At 36.6% G+C, this 25707-nt stretch overlaps 2 protein-coding genes and 1 long non-coding RNA gene across 3 annotated transcripts; 2 read left to right on the forward strand and 1 right to left on the reverse strand.

Annotated features, from left to right (window-relative positions):
• Positions 1–1647: 1647 nt before the first annotated feature.
• LOC122979316 (GTPase IMAP family member 9-like) lies at positions 1648–4353 on the forward strand. Its single transcript, XM_044346673.1, has 2 exons — positions 1648–1765; positions 2641–4353. The coding sequence occupies exons 1-2, from the start codon at positions 1696–1698 to the stop codon at positions 3735–3737; spliced, it is 1167 nt and encodes a 388-aa protein (XP_044202608.1). The 5' UTR covers positions 1648–1695; the 3' UTR covers positions 3738–4353.
• Positions 4354–6037: 1684 nt separating this feature from the next.
• LOC122979317 (GTPase IMAP family member 9-like) lies at positions 6038–9184 on the reverse strand. Its single transcript, XM_044346674.1, has 2 exons — positions 9102–9184; positions 6038–7708 (listed from the first exon to the last, which is right to left on the reverse strand). The coding sequence occupies exons 1-2, from the start codon at positions 9115–9117 to the stop codon at positions 6618–6620; spliced, it is 1107 nt and encodes a 368-aa protein (XP_044202609.1). The 5' UTR covers positions 9118–9184; the 3' UTR covers positions 6038–6617.
• A 10905-nt stretch (positions 9185–20089) lies between these two features.
• LOC122979318 lies at positions 20090–24091 on the forward strand. Its single transcript, XR_006402836.1, has 3 exons — positions 20090–20144; positions 20313–20414; positions 22588–24091. It is a non-coding gene; the product is annotated as an uncharacterized LOC122979318 (long non-coding RNA).
• The last annotated feature ends 1616 nt before the right edge of the window (positions 24092–25707 follow it).

The following is a 25707-nucleotide window of genomic DNA, read 5'->3' on the forward strand; positions in this document are numbered from 1 at the left end:
ACTGGAAAGCCGTCTGGTCTTACTGACTGTTACTGGAGAAACAGCAAGCTCAAATAATAGCAGCAGCATGAAGTTGTGGCACTTCTGATGGAACCTACAGCTGCTACTGCTGCTACTTCTAGCTGCCGTTGTTTGAAGGAAGTGGTGGTGAAATGCCAAGTTTTTCTTAAAAACAACTTTATTTAGAAACTATAATATGGGATATAATACACAATTTTAAGACTTAAGGATGCCTATAAATTTTCTACATCAATTGAAAAAATTTGAATTGTCATTTGAATTGAATTGTCGCAGCGGTAGTTGTTTGTGATTAATGCATGTGATGTTTTCCTTGCAAACAAAGCAGTTTTGTACAGTCATCAGTCATACAGTTATTGGAATTACCAAAAAAACCCAAAAACATGGAGTCTATGACACTCAAGTTAGTTGCTGATTGGGAGCTTCCGATTTGGGGGTTAAGGGGAAAGTTGAGGGAAACATAAATAATGATATTTAGCGGCTGATTCTCAGTTTCTGCTACACTTACTCCTGTTAAAAACTGTTAGACATCGTAACAAATGCATTAATGCTGTTTAAACCCACTTTCAGATTTGTTAAACTTTTTTTTTGCTTATGGAAATTTCTTAATCCAGACTGCATCAGACCAGGTCCACATCAAAAACCACTATACGTGGACTTGTCAAAACCTTTATTCTATTTGTGAAAACTAGTCCTGAGGATCTGGTCCGATGTGGTCTCAGTCCTGCCACTCTGAGGCTTGTAGTGCAAAATGTGTTGGTCTGAGCTCTGAGTTACATTGTGTGAAAAATGGTAAAAATTATGCATGAAGAGTGAAAATTGAGCACAAGTACAGAGAAGAATAAAAGAATGATTTGGTTACTCTGCCAACATCTTGCTGGCTGGCAGTTGGGGAGACCGCTGAAAGGAAGGCAACACTGTGATGAGCAAAAACATTAAAAGTGCCATAATGAAATAAAAAGTGATAAATAATGAGCAATAATTGATTTAAAACAAAATAAAAGAATTAACATTTCGCAACATGTTGAGTTTTAGTAACCAAATGAATTGTTTCCCATTTCTGGTGCATATATATATATTATATTCTATTTATCCATTTATTCAAATAGGCATTGTCTGTAGTTTTGAAAAAGTGCTGCCATTTCCTGTAAGTGGATGGGGAAGGGAGAGCAAGGTTTGAGGTTTACAGTTAACAGGGATTTCCTGGAAATGAAGAGGGGTGGGTACAGAATACTGCTGTCATGGAAACACAGGACAAACTGTACATTGAATAAGCTCTACACAAATAGATGTCACCTGACAGTGCTGAACAGGCTGACCATTTTCTCTAAGAGCTGTATTCAAATAGAAAATAAAAGTAAAACAGCAGTGGGGACTTTCAGAAGATTTAAATTAACCAAATGAAAGAGGAAAGACAGACATGGTCATTGGGAAAAACTGCAAATTTTTACTGATTGTTTCACATATATAATGAAGGCGATACTGGGACACATATTAAGTTATTATTATTATCATGACTGTATGCAGAATTAATCATTGGCTTGGTTTAGTTTCACTTGCAGCTTGTGGGAGTGGTTTGGTGCATTGGTACGCTTATAAGCAGCTGCAGCAGATACACTCTGCACTCTTTGTCTTCACTTCAGCTGCAGTATCTACTCTGCATTCTTGAACTTAAACATGGACGGCAACTATTACAACCCAAACATGGCCAGCAACTATTACAACCCAAACATGGCCAGCAACTTAGGTAAGTCATGATACTACTGTATCTATGTTTTACATAGAACTAGTATTTTATGGTGATATAACAGTGATCACTGCTGAATCTAATTTTATATAGTGTACTATTGTAGCTCCGATAGACTTATACTTCTATAGATTTATACTGGGTAGAACTGCAAGACATTAAGGCATTTATTAGTTTGTATTTCTGACCTAACCTTTAGTTCCATGATCATAAACAGACTGCAAATTCTGGAGTACTTTTAGTTAGTTCAGTTAAAAAAAAATTTCAATCAATTTCTTAGCCATTAGGAAAATGTTAAAGATTTGTGGCTCTATGGAATCTGAGGAAACAGTTCATATTTTTTGGTATTGGCATGTTGTTTCTGCCTTTTGGAGCTTTTGAAGTCACAGAAACAAATAGTTAAGTTTTAACCTGACTGTTTTTTTTTGGGGGGGAGACTTTTTTTTAAAATCTGAGAAAGTTTCAAACAAATGTGTCAGTCTGGGCAGGTGGACAGGTTTTCACCATATAGTTTCACTTTCAGCTGAGAGGGTGGGGCAGGTTGAGAGAACTGTTGCCTCTTCCTGTAAATGGTCATGGATAGATCATGAGAAGAGAAGTGCATGAGTGAATTCAGTAATGTTAACTAAAGATTCTGCATAAGAAATGTTGTGAATTTCCCACATCGTAAAAATTGTTGGGTTTTACATTGTAGTATAGTAGTACAGGATTCACTTATTCACAATCCCTCACCTCCTTTTTTGTCTTTCAAAGCAGATGAATAGATTTTTATTTTTCTCCATATTTATATAAATTGGATTAAGTACAATGTACTTCTGAGCGTATGTGCAACTTGATGTAAATTTTTACTCAGTGTTATAATTTCTTCTACACAGGATTTGGCATGACAAATAATGAGCTGAGGATGGTGATGGTGGGGAAGACTGGAATTGGGAAGAGTGCCACTGGAAACACCATCCTGGGACGACAGTGCTTTGAATCAAAGTTCAGTGCTAAGTCTATGACTGTAGATTGTTCTAAGGGCAAAGGTCTGGTGCATGGACAACAGGTTGCTGTTATCGACACCCCGGGCCTGTTTGACACCAGGTTCGGCATGGATAAAACAACTATGGACATAACCCAGTGCATCAGTTATGCTGCTCCTGGACCCCATGTCTTCCTGGTGGTCATCAGGCTGGGAAGATACACTGAAGAGGAAAAGCAGACGGTGCAGAAGATTCAAGAAATCTTTGGTGATGCTGCAGACAGATACAGCATGGTGCTCTTTACTGGTGGTGATCTTCTTGAAGATACCACTATTGAGGAGTTCTTGCATGGAAGTTCAGACCTGCAGGAACTCGTAGCCAGATGTAACGGCCAGTACCATGTCTTCAATAATAAACTGAAGGATGGTGCTCAGGTCATCGAGCTGCTCCAGAAAATCAGAAATATAGTCCAGAAGAACGGAGGAAGCCACTACACCAACGAGATGTTCCAAGAGGCCGAGAGGGCGATCGAAAAGGAGAAGCAACGCATCCTCAAAGAGAAGGAAGAACAAATACGCAGAGAACAAGAGGAACTGGAGAGGAAACTACAGGAAAAATATGAAAAACAACTGAGGAAAATGAATGCCCAACTCCAGGCTGACAGAGAGAGGGAGAAGAAAGAGAGAGAGGAGGAGAGGAAGAGGGAGAAGGAGGAGATGAATGAGGAGAGGAAGAGGGAGAGGGAGGAGAGAGAGGCAGAGAGAAAGAGAGAGAGAGAAGAGAAAGAAAGGGAGATGAAACAACTAAAGGAACAGCATGAAAGAAATGTAATAGAGGAAAGGAAAAAGTTGCAGAACAGGCATGAGAATGAGGCCAGAGAGGAAGCTGAGGAGTTTAATCCACTATATCCTCTGGTAAAAGCTGGTGAACTTGTGGTTGATGCTGGCAAAAAGATAGTTGGAGGAGTTAAACAACTGGGCAAGGCAATTGGGCGCTTGTTCTCATGAGTGGTCCCATATTCAGATAGTTTATCTAGAGAGGAACTCTCCAGAAGCCCCTACACACTCATTTATCTAAATGAATGATTAAGCTCATTGTATTTGTTGAGGTTGAGCTCTACTGTAGATTAGTAAGGCTGAGTCTCTCATCATATCATGGTTCTCACCTCTTCTTTCTCTCTTCACATTTATTTTTGAAAATCGCCTTAAGAAATATTTAGTGTAGGTTAACATTTGACAGTATTAAATGCTGTCATAAGTATGTCTTTATAGTTATATTCTCATTTAACCACTGCACTTGTCAATTTGTGTTCTGCTGAGATAGAAAAAAGTTCTCACACTCCTCTGATGAATGATTACTTTTGATGTGGTGTCACCTAGTGGGTGTAGAATTAATATTTCAATCAGAAAATATTAATTTCTTCTCTGTGGTCACTCTGGTTTACTTATTAGTATTATAACTTGTCTTTGATTTAGTTTTAGTTTTGTTTGTCATCAAAGCATTTATTTCATGGATTATGTTTCTGATTTATGTCATTCAAGAAAAAAGATGTGATTCTGTGTCAACTGACCCAGAAATAAAGATGTGATATTAAGACTAAACCTAATAAAAAGGCTGAATTTCTGATGTCTCACTGTTCAATCAAGAGTTCAAAGGTCACCTTTAATGCTTTTTCAAGAACGTACATTGAACTAGATTTGGATACCGTGAAATAGTCAAATTCACTTTTAAAGGCTGAAGAGCAGGAAATAATAAACCTAATCTATCTAATCTAACATGTTTTTAAATGTGCAGCTTTTTTTCCTCTCAAATCTCCCTGCAGAAAGAATAAAAGTGTCAACATGTTTGTGGATGCACATGCATTTCATGGGTCCGTCGCTCAGTATTAAAAATGTCTCTTTCTCCCCTTTTTACTGTCCCTACTCTTCATCCTGACATTGATATACTATATGAAATAGTATTTACACACACACAAACACACACACACACACACACACACACACACACACACACACACACACGTCATTATGTTTTTACTATGCATTTAAAACTATTAAAAGATGTTTGTTCTAGGACATAAACCAAGGAAGAAGTGATGCATTTATGGTCTCCATGTGGTCTCCTATAAATCACTTTATAGTTTTGCTCATCACTCCTGAACTGTGAGATACAGAAGAAAAATTCTTTTCACTTTTTAATTGTATCCATTAATGGAGACAATGTGAAACTGGAATAGTTCTGGGTTATTCCAGAATTAATAAAACATCATAAAAAATGACACAGATGTTACTGTTGTCACAATGCAACTAAAATCAAAGCCATGAAACATGAGCTCTCTCAACAGCAGAGCCATGCAGATACAGAAGACTTTTTTCTCTCTTTTTATCTTTTAGACTTTAGACTTCTTTAGACTTTTCTTCTGGTGAAGGTAAAAATCAATCAAAGACTTTGTAAAGATGGTCTATTGTTGAAAAGCTCTGCTTACATCCAGCCTGCTCTTCTCCCAGAATTCCTGCACCTTCTGTATACACAGACAGCCTGCTGTCAATTGTAGCAGTGAAGAGTTTACCATGATAGGCTAGATCATTATTTACTTTTTAGGTGTTTATTTCTTTATTCTTATTTTTCCAGGTAGTTCTGGTTTATTATGAGGCACTGCTTATTTTTCTCAGATTAGCTGAAACACAATTTAAGGAGTAAGAATGAGAAAATACTGATAATTCTAGGCTTAAATGGCAACATGATGTCCAAATAGAAATTGATAAAGATGACAGGATATATTTCTGTCTCAAAGTTCATATATATATATATTATATATTTATATTATATTATATTATATAATTTTAGTCATTTTTAAGATATATTAGGATATATTATATTTTAGAGGAGATGCATGATGAAATGTCATTTCTATGTTGATGCCGTACTTTTGCATGTTGTTTGGTCCTGTGACCTTCTAACCTTGTTTTAAAAATCTGTTGTTGATATTTAATCGCTGCACATGCATCATGATGTGTTGTGACATACATACATACATAGATACATCATGATGTGACAAAATCTCCACACTGTTTGCTAGATATCAGACAAGACGGTTGGAGTTCACATGATAAGTATACAGTATGTTGATGTATTGAGCTTTTAGGCTTATGAGAACAAAAGTACATTACACATGTACATTGCAGTCCATGTAATGTCTTATTGACATTGGATATTAACTAGTTGTATATGTTATGATATGTGTAAACCAAAGACAAAAAAAGAAAAGAAAAGATTACTATCATGAACATGTTTAATTTAAGTTCATTTATTACATTCATATGCATCCTATGATTACATGTTGTTTGTCTAATATATCACAGACAGTGATTTAGAACTGTGATTAATCCATCACTCATAATGAGACAAGCTTTTACAACAAGTTTTGCAGATGTTGTAAGATAATGGCAAGAAGCTTAAGTTGGGAAAAAGCAAAAGTTACACAGACAGACAACTTTATATCTCCATTCACAGCTCTAACACTGCAGTTCTACCAGTGTCTCAGAACAATCTGAAGGCAGATTAAATAATGAAATTCTCAGGTTGCGAAATCCTGCACCTGCAACTAAAACTCTAAGCATAACATCTGTGACACCAAATTGACAATTTGGAATGCCATAGGCAATATATAAACTGGTTAAAAATACTTCAGTTAGCAAAAGTGGTCATCCAACAAAAGAGAGCATGAGGAGTAGTTACTAAATATATGAACATTATTTAAGATCAATCTGACTTCCCCCTTCTATTTTAAGAAACTAACATCCAAAAAAAAAACGTGTCTGCCTTGGACTAAAGGTATCAGTATCAGTAATACAGCTGTATTGATTCAGGACAATTCTAGTTCTGAACTATTTGAACAAGCTCCCAAATACACTCCTCAATTGTATAATTCCTCCAAGTATCATTTTGCCAGCGGTTACCAGATGATATAGTGGATTAAACCCCTCAGCTTCATCTCTGGCTTCATTGTCATGTCTGTACTGCAATCTTTCTCTTTCCTCTCTGAGTTCTCTGTCATGCTGTTCCTTTAGTTTATTCATCATGTTTGTCATCTCCCTTTCTTTCTCCTCTCTCTCTCTCTTTCTCTCTGTCTCTCTCTCCTCCCTCTCTCTCTTCCTCTCCTCATTCATCTCCTCCTTCTCCCTCTTCCTCTCCTCCTCTCTCTCTTTCCTCTCCCTCTCTCTCTCAGCCTGGAGTTGGGCATTCATTTTCTTCATCTCTTTTTCATATTTTTCCTGTAGTTTCCTCTCCAGTTCCTCTTGTTCTCTGCGTATTTGTTCTTCTTTCTCTTTGAGGATGCGTTGTTTCTCCTTCTCAATTGCTCTCTCGGCCTCTTGGAACATCTCGTTGGTGTAGTGGCTTCCTCCGTTCTTCTGGACTATATTTCTGATCTTCTGGAGCAGCTCGATGACCTGAGCACCATCCTTCAGTTTATTATTGAAGACATGGTACTGGTTGTTACATCTGGCTATGAGTTCCTGCAGGTCTGAACTTCCATGCAAGAACCCCTCAATAGTGGTATCTTCAAGAAGGTCACCACCAGTAAAGAGCACCATGCTGTATCTGTCTGCAGCATGACCAAAGATTTCTTGAATCCTCTGCACTGTCTGCTTTTCCTCATCTGTGTATCTTCCCAGCCTGATGACCACCAGGAAGGCATGGGGTCCAGGAGCAGCATAAGAGATGCACTGGGAGATATCTTTAGTTGTTTTATCCATGCCGAACCTGGTGTCAAACAGGCCCGGGGTGTCGATAACAGCGACCTGTTGTCCATGCACCACAGCTTTGCCCTTAGAACAGTCTGCAGTCATAGACTTAGCACTGAACTTTGATTCAAAGCACTGTCGTCCCAGGATGGTGTTTCCAGTGGCGCTCTTCCCAATTCCAGTCTTCCCCACCATCACTATCCTCAGCTCCGTGTCATTTCTTCTGATGGGTCCTGAGTAGAAGAATGATAAGCATTAGATATGTATTGACACTCTGGGTATTCATACAAGACTTGAACAAGTCATTGGCATCAGGGTGTGAATCTACTTTATTTAATACATCTCTCATGATAGAGGCAAATGTTATTTTGATCTCCTTTGAAACAGTCAAGTGTTAATATTTTTGCGTTTGAGTTTAAAAACAGATTTGTTCCCAAGGTGTAGTTGCTCAATACAGATAGTTTGCACCTTCGTTTCTCATTTTTATTCATAATTTTTCTTTATAGTTCTTTCACTTTCCCTTATTATTATAATTGGAATATTTTCTAAAAACCACAACCAACCAGCTTTGGTATACTAGCTAGTAAACTCCACCATTAACAAGAGATCCTCTTAACTGTAAAGCCATTGATAGGATATGTCAGCAGTTCTTTTAAGCAAAAACATCAACAAAGAAAGAAAAAACACTTAAGGAAACAAGATAAATATTATGTATGTAATATTAAATGGATTATACTCAGATGAAAATATCCAATATTCTCATTATAGAGACTGTTAACACCTGGCATTAACATGTGTCTCGGGTGATCTGATCACACGTGGACAGCTCTAATTACAGGTGTGAACGCACCCAATATGCATTGAGGACGTATTGAGATCTGATCACCACATTCAGAAGCGGTCTGGACCGCACAATGCGTCCTATCTTGGGACCGCCTACTCAACTGACGTCCTCTGTTTTCCTGCCGACTAGGCATAGGAATTGAATTGTTGCCTCCTGTGTTCAACTTGTTTTATAAGAGGATAAAGAAATGCATTGTTGTTTTTTTTTTTGCGAATTAAAAGAACGTAATCCACCTCCCGTTTTTTCCCCCTGTTTTCCCTGTTTCCCTAACCCGTTTTCATCTTCAAATCGACAATTAGAATAGAAATTAAACTAAAAAGAGAAAATAACTTGTTTTTCACTTGCCTGTCTAAAAATATTTCAGAAGCTAAATGTTGCTGGATAGTTTCCTCTGACCTGTTAAATTAATAACTTCAGTTTATAGTTTTACTGCGCTGCTCAACATAATGGAGCTCAGGATTTATCGGAAGACGGCTGCTTTACTCCAAACAGTTTCACTGTATGAACCTGGACTGTGTGTGTGTAACAGATGACCTATCGGATGTGTAGAAAACACAGAACATCAATTAACATTAGATCTTGACTGATCCTGTCTGCGTGTCGGAGATTTAAACAATCAATGAAATTATGCTGCTGTGTGTTGTGCGTAAACAGACGTACTTAGAGCTGTCCACTTGTGATCGGATCACCTAAGACACATGTTAATGCAATGACAATACCAGAACATTTCAGATCTTCAGATAATGTACCACAGACATGTAAACAGTTCTATCACAACTTACCAAAGTTGTTTTCCATGTTTGGTTGATAGAGTGCAGAATGAGTACTGCTGCTGAAATGAAGCTGCAGAATTAAGAGTCTTCCTGCTGTCTCTCTTCTCTTCATAAAAGTTCCAGTGTAACAAATCACACCCACGAATATGTGCACTGAGACGTCACAATATAACTGTCTTGATGGAGTCAGTTGAGTCTTTTTCATGGATTAAATAAGATAGAATTTTGTTGAAATTGCAGTAGCCAAGAAACAATTTAGTCAATATCACACCATAATCAAAATGACATTTATCATATCCAGATATGGTAAATTAATTAAATCAGATTTACTAAGAATGTTAACACACAGTACTTGTCTTCATGTAACATATTGGTCTTTAAAGCATCAAATAACTATTTTCTCTCATTTAAATGTTAATTCAAATGTCAATGTTCAGTTACACTGTTGTAAACACAGGTAATTTACTTTACTACAGTCTCATACTTTTGCGCAGGATGAGGACTGTGGATTTTATTTCCCAACAATTACAGGAAAACAGTAACTCCTTTAATGTACATGTGAGCATTGTTTTAAGACAGACTTGGAAAAAATGTACCTATACATTATTTTAACCAAATGTTATTTGGACTAGTATCAACCATGCAGTTCCTTTTCATTTAACAGGGGGAGCTGATGTGTGCAGTGTTGTCTGCAGTTTAAAGGAAGTATTCTCATTTCTTGTAAATCAAGGAGGGAGGGGTTAACAAAGTCAGACTGTCTGTATTCTTTATTATAAAAAGTTAGATAAGCACAGGATTTAACTTCATGTCACCTTGTTTTTCATGTAACACTGTGAAGAATTTAAGACTGTGAGAAAGGTACAGACAAACAAACATGACAGCAAAAAGCTGAACAGGTTGTCAAGGTAATGATTAAACTTCTGGACCTGGAGGTCTGTACAGTGTGCAAAGAAAAAGCTAAAGTGGGAGAACACCTGAGACAGTAATAGAAACATTAACCAAAGAAGAAGATATGAATTAACTAACCCTTGTAATATTAACAGAAAGTGAAAGCAAATGTGTGGTCATGGAAAAACAAAAAATCTTATTTGTTAACATGAATATACAGCACAAAGATTGTGGACAGTGGATAGTGGAGAGAAAGAGATCGGATTTTATTCCCCAATAAGTATAAGCAACAGGAATTCTTTCAGTGTGCATATGGGTATGTGAGCATTGTTGTAAGACAAACTTATCCATTGTTTTTGGACCAGTATTAACAATACACTTCCTTTTTCAGTTAACAGGGGGATCAGATGTCTACGGTGTTTTCTGCAGTTTAAAGGAAGTATTCTCACTTCTTGTAAATCGAGAAGCAACAGGTGAACAATGTCAGACTTTATTATAAAAAGTTAGATAAGTACAGAACGACTCAACTTCATGTCACCTTGTTTTTCATGTTGTAACATTGTGAAGTATTTAAGATTCAAACAGTGAGAAAAAAAACAGGCTGACAGAAGAAGATTGAATGACAACTCATTTCGGGTGAACAAAATCTGAATTTCTGTACGCAGAGGAGGTGGGCTGAATACTCAAGCTAATCCTCGTTATAAAAGTTAGAAAAGCACTGGACTGACTGAACTTCATGTCAACCCGGTTTTTCATGCATTGTCTTTTTTCTTTTTCTAACATTGTGAAGTCTTTAGGACTGTAACAGTGAGGAAGGTGTACTCAAACAAACCTGATGGCACAGCTGAACCAGCTGAACAGGATGTGAAAATAACAATTGACGGGAACATTTCAGCATTCTGTGCAAAGAGAAAGCAAAAGTGGGAAAGATCCTGAGACAGAAATAGCAATGTTAAAGTAGACGATAAGAATACAAAAATCTGCTTTGTAAACATACATATTCAGCACAAAGCCATGTCACTGTGATGTCTGAAATGCAGATATTTGTGGGTGTGGTTTGGTGCTTTGTAACCATCATATAAGGAGTAGTAGCAGCAGAAAGACTCACATCTTCACTTCAAAGGCACTCTGCACTCTATAACCCAAACATGGACAGCAAACACACCACCTTTGGTAAGTTATGATAATATGTATTAACGTTTCATCCACAGCGCTTCGGTGCTTTTACTCCTCTGAATATCAAATATATATATGTATACAAGGTAGAATTGAAAACATTCATTTTGTTATGTTCATATTCACAAAATCCAACTTTTTCTTGAGTGGTTGGGTATGACCACTCATGAAAAAGAAGAAATATATACAGATATACAAGACAGAACTTAAACTATTCATTCATCTTTAATTTACAGATATGGAACCTCAAAATGTATAAATAAAAAGGCATTATGAAATAAATAATCACATGACTATATGAATGGAATTATGACAACTCATTATGATGAAATGGCATTTAATCATAATGAATTGAGTTGTCGTTCAATCTTTTTCTGTCAGCCTGTTCAGCTTTGTGACATCAGGTTTGTTCGTATGGATTTTTCTCACTGTTACAATCTTAAATACTTCACAGTGTCACAACATGAAAAACAAGGGGACATGAAGTGAAGTCAGTCCTGTGCTTATCTAACTTTTTATAATAAAGAATACAGACAGTCTGATTTTGTTCACCCGTCCCTCCTTGATTTACAAGAAATGAGAATACTTCCTTTAAACTGCAGACAACACTGCACACATCAGCTCCCCCTGTTAAATGAAAAGGAACTGCATGGTTGATACTAGTCCAAATAACATTTGTTTAAAGCTGAAGTGCACGACTTTTGTCTCCCCCCTGTGGCAGTGAGAGTAAAGGGGCCGCTTGGTTGTGATTGTCTGACACAAGCATGCAGCAGCTTTCATGTGCACCCAGAATGACAGGCTTGAGTAGCCAATAATGTAATCATTGCTAATTGCTACTAATTGCCCATGATGTAATACAATTTCTAAACCAATAATGTAATAACTATTTGGGCATACTGTAATAAGTTATTACATTATTGGCTGGTTGTAACATTATTAGCTGGGTTAAAAAAAAAACATTGAAAATGTAATAACTGGTGCCGATAATGTCATTATATACTTATATCACTTTAAGTTTTATTTATGGCTATAAAGTGTCACACTTCCATGACACTTACCCTTACTGTTGCCTCTTTCAAATAGTTGCTCAAAAACCTGACCACACACACGCACACACACTCAGACACCTACTCTTTCTCTAGGAATCATGACTATTTATTTGTTTGTGGTACTTGATGGTCAGACTGCCTTCTTCTCCTTAACCATTTGAGTACCAAATTAAGTGCGAGCACATGTTTGCAAACACAAACGATTACTTTTATGTCATATAATATGAAATCTATATCTCTTTGAAAATGCTTGACATGAAACAAACATGTAAAAATGTCATTATGAAGTAAAAATTGACTTTTGAAAAAAGGCATTTTGAAATAAAAAATTCTATCATGGAATAAAAAGTAAAACCCATTATGAAAATAAGAGCAATTTAATAAAGTTTTTAATTTTTTGATAATTTCTAAAATATTTTCACAAATTATTGTTATATTTACATATTTCACACATATTTTTATTTTATATAAGTTATCCATGCGATTATTATTATATTATTGATTATTTATTTAACATTCATTAGATATTTTGCATTCATTTTCCCACTCATTTAATCAAATCTACTTCTGGCTTGTCTTCTTAAACAAATTATTTCTTTGATCATTGTAAAAATTAATAATCTCATACTATTAACTGACTATATGCTCTGGATCTACAGAGAGCTGGCACTTTAAATAATGAGTCATAACAACTATAATAAAATGAAATAATTCAATGATTCTTGTAGATTGTTGATCCAGTCCATACAGTTCTATCCATTTGATAGATCAAGACATGTTTTGCTATCACTGCAAGAGTTGTATTAAATAAAACAAATTTACACTTTGATGTTGATGAATTTTGAACTGTCTGTACGTATCTAATGCTTATCATTCTTCTACTCAGGACCCATCAGAAGAAATGACACAGAGCTGAGGATAGTGATGTTGGGGAAGACTGGCATTGGGAAGAGCGCCACTGGAAACACCATCCTGGGACGACGGTGCTTTGACTCAAAGTTCAGTGCTAAGTCTATGACTGTATACTGTTCTAAGGGTGAAGCTGTGGTGCATGGACAACAGGTTGCTGTTATCGACACCCCAGGCCTGTTTGACACCAGGTTCGGCATGGATGAAACCACTAAAGATATGAGCAAGTGCGTCTCTTTTGCTGCTCCTGGACCCCATGTCTTCCTGGTGGTCATCAGGCTGGGAAGATTCACAGATGAGGAAAAGCAGACGGTGCAGAAGATTCAAGAAATCTTTGGCCAGGCTGCAGACAGATACAGCATGGTGCTCTTTACTCATGGTGATCTTCTTGAAGATACCACTATTGAGGAGTTCTTGGGTGAAAGTCCAGACCTGCAGGAACTCGTAGCCAGATGTAACAACCAGTACCATGTCTTCAATAATAAACTGAACGATGGTGCTCAGGTCATTGAGCTGCTCCACAAGATCAGAAATATAGTCCAGAAGAACGGAGGAAGCCACTACACCAATGAGATGTTCCAAGAGGCTGAGAGAGCAATCGAGGAGGAGAAACAACGCATCCTCAAAGAGAAAGAAGAAAAACTACGCAGAGAGCAAGAAGAAGTGGAGAGGAAACTACAGGAAAAATATGAAAAAGAGATGAAGAAAATTAATGACCAACTCCAGGCTGACAGAGAGAGGGAGAAGAAAGAGAGAGAGGAGGAGAGGAAGAGGGAGAAGGAGGAGATGAGTGAGGAGAGGAAGAGGGAGAGGGAGGAGAGAGAGGCTGAGAGAAAGAGAGAGAGAGAGGAGAAAGAAAGGGAGATGGAAAGACTAAAGGAACATCATGAAAGACAAGTTAAAGAGGAAAGAGAAAGATTGAGGGAAAGCTATGAAAGGTCAGCTAGACGTCAAGCTGAAACAAGTAATCCATTTTCTTGCATAATCCTTTAATCAGTTCAGTGGAATCATCTTGTTCATTGTTCATTAACTCAGCGGAGTCAGAGAAGTTGTGAATTTCAGAGAAGTGCAATTTCAATTTAATCATAAAATGTAGTTTATTATTAGTTTAATAATATATAATTGGCATATTCAAAACCTTCTCTTCCAACTCCTAATAATTACTTCTTCTACGATATGTTCATGAAACTCATTACATTAACTTTTTCACCTGTCTTTCAACATGGCCAAATGGGAGTTCTATCATCTGTTAGACAAAACTGTATTTCTTTATTTCTTTGTGATGCACATGTCAAGGTTACACATATTTTATGCTTGAAAATGTACTTGTTTGGTCTGCCTCTAAGACAGTAGCTGTGTTTTAGCTGTGTGCGAATTTTAAGCAAACTTCTGAAATGTCACAAAAATAAAAAGAAAAAAAGAAAAGAAAATGCGAATTAGGTGCGTTTCCATCATCTGGTTTGGAGCTAATAAACTACGCTACACAAAGCATAGTTTCATAAGAAGTTGGCAGTATAGGCTATGTTAAGCATTGCTATAATAAACAGAGTAGAAGAAGTAGAGGTTGCGAACCAGAAATAAAACCAGTCGCCTTGACCATCTATGAGAGAAAAATGGAGAGAAATCTTCAGGAATTTGTTTTTGTTTGGGCAAGTTGTAATTGTTCTTTCATGCCGGCTAGAATTGGCCATGTTTTCATGCAAATTCATACGAATATCTGGGGAGATGTTGACAGCGGAAACAGCTGATCAGTCATGTTGGCTTCATCAGAACTTATTAAGTAAAGGTGTTTCCATCTCCTATTTAGCACATTAACGCTTTTTCAAAAAAGGCAAAAACCACCTCAAGTGAGTGTAAAAACTTTGCGAAATTGAGGAAGTTTTTTCAGATTTTTTGGTGTTGCTCTTGTAAATGAATGTTCCCACAGCTAAAAACAAACAAACAAGCCAATCAGAGGATTGGACCTAGGGATGGGGTTTCATAGAATTTTAGTAAATTTGAATCCCGTATTGAATCCACTTATCAAATCTTATTATGTTAACCTTTCAGCAATTCCACCAGCTTAGGTGTGTGATCATTAAAGTGAATTGAATTAAACTGAATGTGCAAGCAAAAAGGCTAAAATAACGACTCAAAGATGTCGAATTAACATTTGCTGGCAGAAACATCACAGTTTTTAGTGCTTGCCTAATTCATGTTCACAGTGTAGCAACAACCTGAAGGTAAGATGAGCGTTAAATGTATCTGACACATCCTGTATGTATGCATGTATTCTTGTCCTGATTCAGAACTATTAAACTGATCATATTAAAATGTTGATATGAATCAAAGTTTAACTGTGAGATTCTTAAATTGATGTGGGGTGATCAGCTAGGGGTTGCTACTCTGTTGGTCCCTGTTGAACTACGGAACACACATGGTTCACTTGTGGCTGTACAGTGGTGTTACAGAGTGATGTGTCTTCAGCTGACTACAGACAGCAGCAGAGAGCACATTCACCAGAGAACAGATAAACTTTTCACTTTAGTCTTAGCATTAACCTTAATTTACTACAGCTGATCTAGCCTGCTGCCACTGTTTGTTATTTAAAGCAGCAACAGCGAAAGCAGCATCACTGAAAAATCATTTTGAATGAAGATCTGAGTAGGATGGAAACGTCCTGATTAAATTTGCTGGTTTGGAGTAAGTGTGAAGTAGTTGCCTTTTTCATTCACTTGCTTTTTGTCCCCTAAAGGGCGGTGAGTCCCCACAAGTGACTTTGTAAACAGATTTGTGTTCTCACAACATGAGTAATACTTGGTACATATGCACACACTCACACACTCACACACACACACACACACACACACACACACACACACACACACACACACACACACACACACACACACACACCCCTTAGCCTAGTGCTCTCATTTAATCAACCACATTCAATCACCCCCATCAACAGGTAAGTGGATGTAACAAGACAGCGTGTTGGAGAGTCTGTTCTAAAGCATCAGCTTTGTCATGAAGAGGGCATGTCTGACACTGAAATGCAGGAAAGAAATCACTGAGCACATCACCAAATGCATTTCTCGCTGCTTGTGTTTGGCACAATGTTAGAGGATGTTGGGCCTTTGTGGCAGCCCAGTTTGATAAATACATAAATATTTCTTCCACATATGATTTTAATTTACCTGTTTGATTGAGCACCCTTAGAAGATGTGTACAACATAAGCCCTGTCTGATTCCCACTGCTATGCAGAGCAGAGGCTGTATATAAAGGTACCTAAAGAGCAGAGGCTGTTTATAAATGTACCTAAAGAGCAGAGTCTTCAATAATAAACTGAAGGATGGTGCTCAGGTCATCGTGCTGCTCCAGAAAATCAGAAATATAGTCCAGAAGAACGGAGGAAGCCACTACACCAATGAGATGTTCCAAGAGGCCGAGAGGGTGATCGAGGAGGAGAAACAACGCATCCTCAAAGAGAAAGAAGAACAAATACGCAGAGAACAAGAGGAACTGGAGAGGAAACTACAGGAAAAATATGAAAAACAGCTGAGGAAAATGAATGCCCAACTCCAGGCTGACAGAGAGAGGGAGAGAAGAGAGAGAGAGAGGAGGAGAGGAAGAGAGAGAAGGAGGAGATGAATGAGGAGAGGAAGAGAGAGGGGGAGGAGAGAGAGGCAGAGAGAAAGAGAGAGAGAGAGGAGAAAAAAAGGGAGATGGAAAGACTAAAGGAACAGCATGAAAGAAACGTAATAGAGGAAATGAAAAAGTTGCAGAACAGGCATGAGAATGAGGCCAGAGAGGAAGCTGAGGAGTTTAATCCACTATATCCTCTGGTAAAAGCTGGTGAACTTGTGGTTGATGCTGGCAAAGAGATAGTTGGAGGAGTTAAACAACTGGGCAAGGCAATTGGGTGCTCAAATTTTGAGTGGTCCCATATTCAAATAGTTCATCTAGAGAGGAACTCTCCAGAAGCCCCTACACACTCATTTATCTAAATGACTGATTAAGCTCATTGTATTTGTTGAGGTTGAGCTCTACTGTAGATTAGTAAGGCTGAGTCTCTCATCATATCATGGTTCTCACCTCTTCTTTCTCTCTTCACATTTATTTTTGAAAATCGCCTTAAGAGATATTTAGTGTAGGTTAAATGCTGTCATTTAAGTGTCTTTACAGTTATATTCTCATTTAACCACTGCACTTGTCAATTTGTGTTCTGCTGAGATAGAAAAAAGTTCTCACACTCCTCTGATGGATGATTACTTTTTGATGTGGTGTCACCTAATGGGTGTAGAATTAATATTTCAATCAGAATCTTTTCATTTCTTCTCTGTGGTCACTCTGGTTTACTTATTAGTATTATAACTTGTCTTTGATTTAGTTTTAGTTTTGTTTGTCATCACAGCATTTATTTCATGGATTATGTTTATGATTTATTCCACTCAAGAACAAAGATGTGATTCTGTGTCAACTGAACTAGAAATAAAGGTGTGATATTAAGACTAAACCTAATAAAAGGCTGAAGTCTGACTGTTCAATCAAGAGTTCAAAGGTCACCTTTAATGCTTTTTCAGGAATTTACATTGAACTAGATTTGGATACCCTGAAACAGTGTAATTCACTTTTAATGGCTGAAGAGCAGGAAATAATAAACATAATCTATCTAATCTACGCTGTAAGACCGAACAGTATAGGCTTGTTAAAGAAGGGTTGTATTAACTCAAAAATTTAATACAGCTAATTCACGGCAAACTGTTTGAGTTATTTGTAAACATTTCTAATTTTAAGTGTACAGCCCTTAACCACTTTAATGATTATGATGTACTGTACTCAAATCATTTGACTGCAATCGTTTAATCCGCGTGACGTCATGCACATGTGTACGTACTTCTTCGCCAAACTGGAAATGTCCGCCATGACTACTGCTGGCTCTGGGAAAGGAATATGTTAAAAAGTTTTTTGCTTGTGAGTAAATTCGCTATATTTTTAAGCTGAAGCAGTGAAAGAAAGTGAGACCTTTTTTTCCTCTGGTTAACTTGCTGTGGGACAGCCGGTGAAGATATTCTAAGAGAAACGTGCTGTGGCAGCAAGTTTCTCCACCTGATCAGCTATCTTTTGCTACCGTGCTGGCTGCACTGACCGCCATCATACTGATGTTTTCCCTGGTCGCCCTAATCTGGTGAGTTATTGTTGTAATAAATCTTTGGACCTCAGTTGGAAAAAGTTCCAGATCAGCTCAAGAAAAAACTTCTCCTTGGTGTCCAAAAAGAATCATCGGGAGTCAGAGTTCTGAGCGGCAAAATGTTCTTTAATGCCGGCAAAAAAGGAGAGCAGTTTACAGTGCACACAAGGTTCACCAAACTCAGTCTGAGTCATAATGGCGAGTGCCCCTTCTTTTATACTGTTGGCCAATTACACCATTAGAAACTCTTTACATCAGCTGTTGTAAGGCTGAAATCCTAAAAATAGGCCTAGACATGTTTGGGCATGTTCTGTTCACCCAGACCTGTTCAGACATATCTCCTTTTATTTTTTAAGATGTTCAGGTTTATTTTACACCATTATTTCTAAATTCCCCTCTGGCTTTATTTTTTAAAGTTATTCTTGCCAATTTTTCAGCCTTATTTCTTGATTCTTTCTTAAGGTTATTTTTTAAAAAAATACTAAAGTTTAATACAGACATGCTTACAATTTCATCAGTGCCCTGCGTGTGATTGTCTTTAACATATTATGTGCCCTTTCATTGATTACAAGGTTCTGTGAAGTGCACATATATTATGATTGATCATGCTTCATACTGATATAAATTCAACATACTTTGGATAACATCAATAACCATCATTTGCTTTGCAGTTTGATTCCCACAAGTCTCTGAAATTACACCACATTATCATGGATGTATTGTAAGAGCTCTTGTAATACATCCATGTGAGTTATTTGTTGGTTAGATCCATGTTTTGTTGTGTTTAATTAACGTAATGTTAGTAAGATTTAGTGTGTCAGTTTAGAGTTGTTTTATGCATTTGAAAAAAATAATTTGTGTTAATCACATCTGCCTAATTAAAAGTGATTGAAAAGTAGAAACCAGCAACGTTAACGTTATCGTTAATTTTTTGTGCACAGTTTGTGTTGCATTAATCGTGCTTTTAAAGTTTTCTGGTTCTTTTTGAGCCACATTTTTAATCGGCATTCGGCACGCATGTTTGGGCATGTTTCAGTGAAGGCAATGGTTTGCATTGAAGTTTTACCTTAATGTAATGCAATTACACTGTACTACATGTCATGTGTTTTTGTAAGGCGAGTTAATGTAAAATGTTGGCTCCTAATTTGTGTGTGAAATAACCCTGTCACGGTCACGGCCAGGGCCCAGTGGCCTGGGTCTGTGCGCGGTAACCTGACTTCCAAAGATTAGAAGTGTTGCTTATGATAAGTAAAAAGAAAAACACCCAAGGTCCTTATCTGCCTACTATACCTAAGAGCTAGTATAGGCTTTTGTTTCTTTTATTTTTTGGTGATAAAAGGACTGTTTTGAAGATTTCTATTTTTTTCTATGGATAAATAAGGATTTTTACTCAGCCAAAGTTAAAATGCATTAAGTAGCCTGTTACATTGTTTGAACAATTACACCCAGCAAAGCCTTTGTTACAATGTCATGTAATTTCTGTAATGTAAGGTAACTGATACATGTTGAATGCTTCTCTGATATTTTACTCTGGTTTTGTAAAAAGATTGCAACCTATTTAACTTTGCAATCTCCCCTCTCTTTAGGCTGAGACTGAAACAACTGGCTGATATACTGATTCTTCAATCTGGTATCCATAATACTCCTCTCATAACTGTTTTCACTCTATATGTTAGAATTGTAAATAGAATTCTGGCTATTTGTTTAATTTGGTAATTTTGGTTTTCCAATGGCTTGGAAGTGCAAACTCTGACCGGCATGCCCCTCGTCTTCAGAGCTTGTTCAGGAGAAAAGCTGCACACACAGGAAAAGTAGCTGAAGTCCTTAGTCAGATCTTCAGGATTTATGACCTCAAGGTAAGTTGGTTAAGCTTCTTGGAGCATGATAATGATGTTACAGTAGATTTTGGTTTATCTTTACCTTTTATCTAAGAATTTTGGTAAGGCTATTTGTTTTAATATAGTGTTGTGTGGCTATGCTGTTAACCAGCCATAGTAAGGCAAGAATATGTTCTTGCTCCCAAGGAACAAGTTGATGTCCATGTCAAACGTGCTGCTGTCCTCTGTGCTCCCTGCATATCTGCATATCTACATGAGGATGACTCTGGATTTCTGAAGCAATGGGATGTAAGTCAATATATTATTGGTCAAAGAGTTAAATTTTTTTGTTAATCCAATCCAGTGAATCACTTTTTTGTGATTATGAGTTTGAATATTACCATTAAAATTGTAGTCATCATAGAGTATAGAATGGACACAGATCAGAGAACAAGCACGTGTTGAATATGCTGTCCACTTATGGATGTCTTTGAAATACAGCTCTTTCTGCAGTCTACCATAAATTCTCAAATGATGACCAAAGTCTTCATTTGGTAAAGGCTTTTGTAAGAGATAGGCCTTCGTTTTCAATTTCTCTTGTTCTCTATTTGATACAAAATCAACACTTTCTCAATGTTGATCTGCTTAAAGAAAAGGAAAAAAAAGAAACCGAGAGCAGCAAAGTGGTGAGTGTAACAAGAATTGGTGCTGTGGAAATGGGCATTATATTAAATTTACTACGTGAGGTGTTGAAGTTGGCTACAGGTAATTCCAACTCCCTCAGTGTGTTTTCACCTGGCCTTTATCAGCAACCTGCCTTTACTTGTTCATGCTGACCTGGCCCCTGGGTATTATTTTAGACTTGGCGATTATTTGAAGTTGGCTTTGACAATTTACAGTCACTCAACAGCCCATCCATTATGGAAAAATTTAAATGCCCCAATACTAAATGAGAAGAAATGAAACCAAACAAGACTAGGTCAAAACCTGGTATATGGCTGGACTGTGTAGAGGGATTTTAATTTGAGACAACAGATACAGGAAATGGCGACACACGGCAAGGCAAGTGATTGGCTGACCAATGGTGTAACTTCATCACTCAGTCACTGACATTAGTGTTTATAGAACTTGTCCCTGTGGTTCAGCCAGAAATACAATACAACAACAACAATGGTATAATGGTATATGCATTTCCTTTTGTGTATGCATTTACTGTGTCATAGTTAAATATATAACATAGTTTTAATGAAAATAATTTAGCTTTTTGTCTCTAATAACTGAATTAACTGTTTTATTTTAAAAGCTTCCTGTACCTCCTCATGAAAACCTAATGATGCTTTGTCTTTAGTATTGGGAGCTCTATGCTGCTCTCTGCTGGGCAACACTGAAATGCAGTAATCATCTTCGATTTGATTTCTGTATTGTGATTTCATTTAAAGGTGGTATGGAAAATTTATGTCACAATGAAAAACAATTCATTCAGTTATTAAAGAGAAAGTGTAATATAATTGTAATTTAACATATGTTTTAATTTAATTATGACACAGTGCATGCATACATACAATAGGAAAAACAACACATTTAATGTAATTTCATTGTTTGATTTGTTTCAATTTAGTTTAAAATTTTACATATGCAATAAATTCTACTTTAATTAAGGTCATGTTTTTCTTGAGGGGTTAGGGTTACGATCATAGTATACATTCCAAGATTTGTAGGGCTGGAATGAGGTATAATAAATATCTGGACAACATTAATTGTCTGTTTTCATTTTATTAATCAAAAACAATGCCTCCACTGTGTGAATGAATGGAAATCCACATCTTGTACAGAACAATTCATAATAAATACCATTCAAAATTTCCATATTACATGGGTGTTGATAAGATAAATTAGTAACTGATTCTTGTCCAATGTTTGGCTTGAATCATTCATACTCTCTAAAATATACAATTTCATGATCTATTCCAAGCTTCAGTTGGTTAAAAAAAAATAAAAAAATCTATCAAATTTCAATAGTAAAATGATGTGCTAGACCTGTAGCCATAACCACAAGTTCTGAGCAGTATGCTATTTCTCACTGTTGTCACTAGGACTATAGACTCAAGTGTAAGTAAGTTAAATCTATAGCTACACGAAAATAAACAGGGTTTTCTTGTTGCTGTGATGTAATGGAAAACATTGAATAAATTCCATACTGCAATCTTTTTTGTAATGCTGAAATTCTGCACTTGAAGCAACAATGGTAATATTACCAAATTTGAGCTTGATCTTAATAAATGCTATAGTTACTGTGAACAAAATGTACACTTGCACATATTAATTGAAACCACTGAATCAAATCACATTTTTGTATTGTAATTCATTGTTTTGACTGCTATTTGTCTTCTGATAGGCCATTGATGCATTTTTCAGCAAGCAGCCTTTGGAAATAGCTGAGGCAGTCTAGGGTCAAAGGTAACCTCTCAGTTCTTATCTGCAGGTGGCGTAGTCTGACGAACCAAACATTGGCGATGTACCAATTGGGCTCCTCTTGATCAGTGCCAATTCAACAGATGCCATGTTCTTCTGCCTAGAGAGGACTGTGGTCCTGCTTGAGGGTAACATAGTTATTGATTTACCCACATTTGCTGACGCATTTGTCATGCTTTTTGCACTGATTTATGCGCTGCATCTAAGTTACTCTGCCAATACAATTGACTTTACCCAGAAAGTCTTATTGGGCCCAGAGGATGGGAAGCTGAGGGTGTTGAACCTTAAAAATGACCTTTTGGCAGTGGAGTAATCTCAAGTGTATGGACAAACAGGTTGCTCCTTAACTTGAGATCTCTTTCATGTACTCTTGCACCACAGTCATTTTTTGCACAGAGAAATGAAAGGAGTTTCTTCTGTTTTGGAAACATCTTAGAGATGTGTTTTGAATGTATTATTTTTCTTCAATTTTGAATGTGTGATTGTTCAAAAGTAATTTTGATGTAGTGTTTGTAGTATATGAATGTGTAAACCAGAAATGGCTACAGCAGTACACACAGTATGGTGAACATTTTATATGAACATTTAATATGCACATTTTGCCATACTGTTTGCCATTTCTGTGATATGTCACTATAGGAAATGTGGTAAATCAATGAACAAAACTGTTTATGGCAATATTGGATTTTTATGACTTTAGCATCAAGTGATGAAGTACCTTGACTTTGTAAGTTATTCCAATTGCTGAATTAGCCAAACACAGATATTCCTGTCTGGTTATTTTATCCATAAACAGTTTTTTAATTGATTTTTCCAGAAAAATCAATTGGTAAATGGTAAGATTGGTATTGGTAAGATCACATACCATGCGTTCAAATAGAGTAACTTATGTTTAAATCATCTGTGTTAACCTGTTTTTAATGTTTACTCAAAATATGTTTGTCTTTTTGAGTCAAAGCTACTTAATACAATTTATGTAATCTGTTTCAAAAAAATGTGTTAAGTTCCTTAAAATGGAATTTTGAGTTAATATTAAGTGAAATATTTAAGTATAGGGAGGATTGTACAGCTTTGTTGAACTTAAACAAATTAAGTTAACATAAAGTGAACATTGCCTTACTGAGAAATGAAATGTTTTCTGTTAAAGTAACAAAAAAATTACAGTTAGTTATACTTGATTTTCATTAGTACTCTGAAAACAAAATACTGAGTAAAAATAACATAATTAAGAATGTTTGTGTAACTTAGAAAATTGAGTATGTGTCACTTGAAATTACCTAGTAAAACTACTTGAACTAGTATGTTTCTTTAACTTACAAAATGGAGCAAATATCACTTAAAATTTTCGATGTAGTTCAGTTGCTCAGATGTTCAGTTTCAACAAATCTTTTGAGTTAGATTAACTTATCAGATTTTACAGTGTAATATGTTTTCAAAAGCAGCTTTTTTCACTTACAACTTCTGTGCAGGGAGAATTAAAGTATCAAAATGTTTGTGGATACACATGCATTTTATGGGTCTGTGGCCCAGTATTAAAAATGTCTCTTTCTCCCCTTTTTACTGTTCCTACTGTTCATTCTGACATTGATACACTATATGAAATTTTATTGTATTGTATTTTTGTCTAATATATCAGAGACAGTGATTTAGAACTGTGATTAATCCATCACTCATAATGACACAAGCTTTTACATTAAGTTTTGCAGATGTTGCAAGAATATGGCAAGAAGCTAAATTTGGGAAAAAGCAAAGGTCACACAGACACAGGACCCTTTATGTTGGCTTTTCCATTCATTTGTCACCTGTCTGTATGTACAGCATGTTTGTGTGTGGCTTAAACTTAACATTAGTCAACAATTAGGTATTTATTCATCAACATTGTAACACTTGTAACAGTGATCAAGTAAAGGCGTGTGTCAGTGTCTCTGGTCTCTAGAATATCAGAAATTAATTATGGGGGGTAAATTGAGCCATTGACTCAACTTGCTCCAACATCACTGGCATGTTTTAATGAAAGCACACTGAAGCAGAAAACCACCTAGCACATTGTACGAAATACTTGACAAACAGCCTCAACAGGAGATTCTCACTGTGTAGTGCTATATTAATCTACACTGCAGTTATGACACAGCACAGCAGAGAACAAGCACTCACTGAAGTTCAATTGTCGTTGAAAGTAACAATGAAAGTTGCAACTGTTGGCATGAAAACATCTGTGTGTTTGCATGTAAATATTCCTTCATCCCTTTTCAGTTTTGGTTATTGTATGTATAACTGATAACAGCAATGTATTTATTTAATTAAAAAATTTGTCTTTGACACAACATAATATAGAAAGAGAAGTGTAAATATGATATCTGTACATTCCCATTTAGACTGTAAAAATCCCTGCTTTAACTGAACTGGTCAGGATTCAGTTTCAGTCTCATTGGGATGTCCACAATGAAATGATTATGGGTGTGGTTTACTAAACTGGTAAAGGTACCCTCCAAGATTTATGGTACCCAGTGGTGCCCTCAAATCCTAAAATCTCCTCTCAGCTCACTGTTAATATTATAAAACCTAATTATGAAAACATTACCATTCATACAGGTATGTCAGGTTAGCCTTGTTTACAACTCCTCACATCAAAAACGAAGGCTCAGGGCTGAGCAAATGGAGTGTGTGGGGACTAGAAAAGCCAGAGGAGTGCATTTCAAGATAAAAAGACAAAAGCAATCACAGGCTGAGGTGATTGAGACAAAAAGGGGAAGAAGAGAAGCGTTCCAAACATGAAGGTATGTATTTTCTGAAGTTTTGTTTTTAGTCCGTTGACATATCAGGGTTAGAAAGGGGGTTTAGTGGAAACTCTGAGTTTGTTAACCTTGAGATGAGGGAAACTCTGGGTTTTCAGTCCCAGAAAGAGAGCCAACTTAAACTCTGGGTCAGTTACCATGGTAACTGACTCTGTGAACCTAACCTGCTCACTGGCAGGTTTTCTTCAACAAACCCTGAGTTTCTCTCTGTCTCCTCCCTCTTTCAGAATTTTATTTCTTCATTCATTCAGTTCGTATCAAAGCAGGTCTCAAAGCACCAAAAATTTACCGTCTGTCAGAATCAAAGTCCTGGTTGGATATTAGTGTGTTGCTCA

Source organism: Thunnus albacares, chromosome 3 (assembly GCF_914725855.1).
Source record: "Thunnus albacares chromosome 3, fThuAlb1.1, whole genome shotgun sequence".
In the NCBI taxonomy this organism is placed as follows: Eukaryota; Metazoa; Chordata; class Actinopteri; order Scombriformes; family Scombridae; genus Thunnus; species Thunnus albacares.

Coding starts and splice junctions, on each gene's coding strand:
- LOC122979316 (XM_044346673.1), top strand. CDS start 1,696: ATGGACGGCAACTATTACAACCCAAACATGGCCAGCAACTATTACAAC. Junction 1,766..2,640: donor AAACATGGCCAGCAACTTAG/GTAAGTCATGAT, acceptor TCTTCTACACAG/GATTTGGCATGACAAATAAT.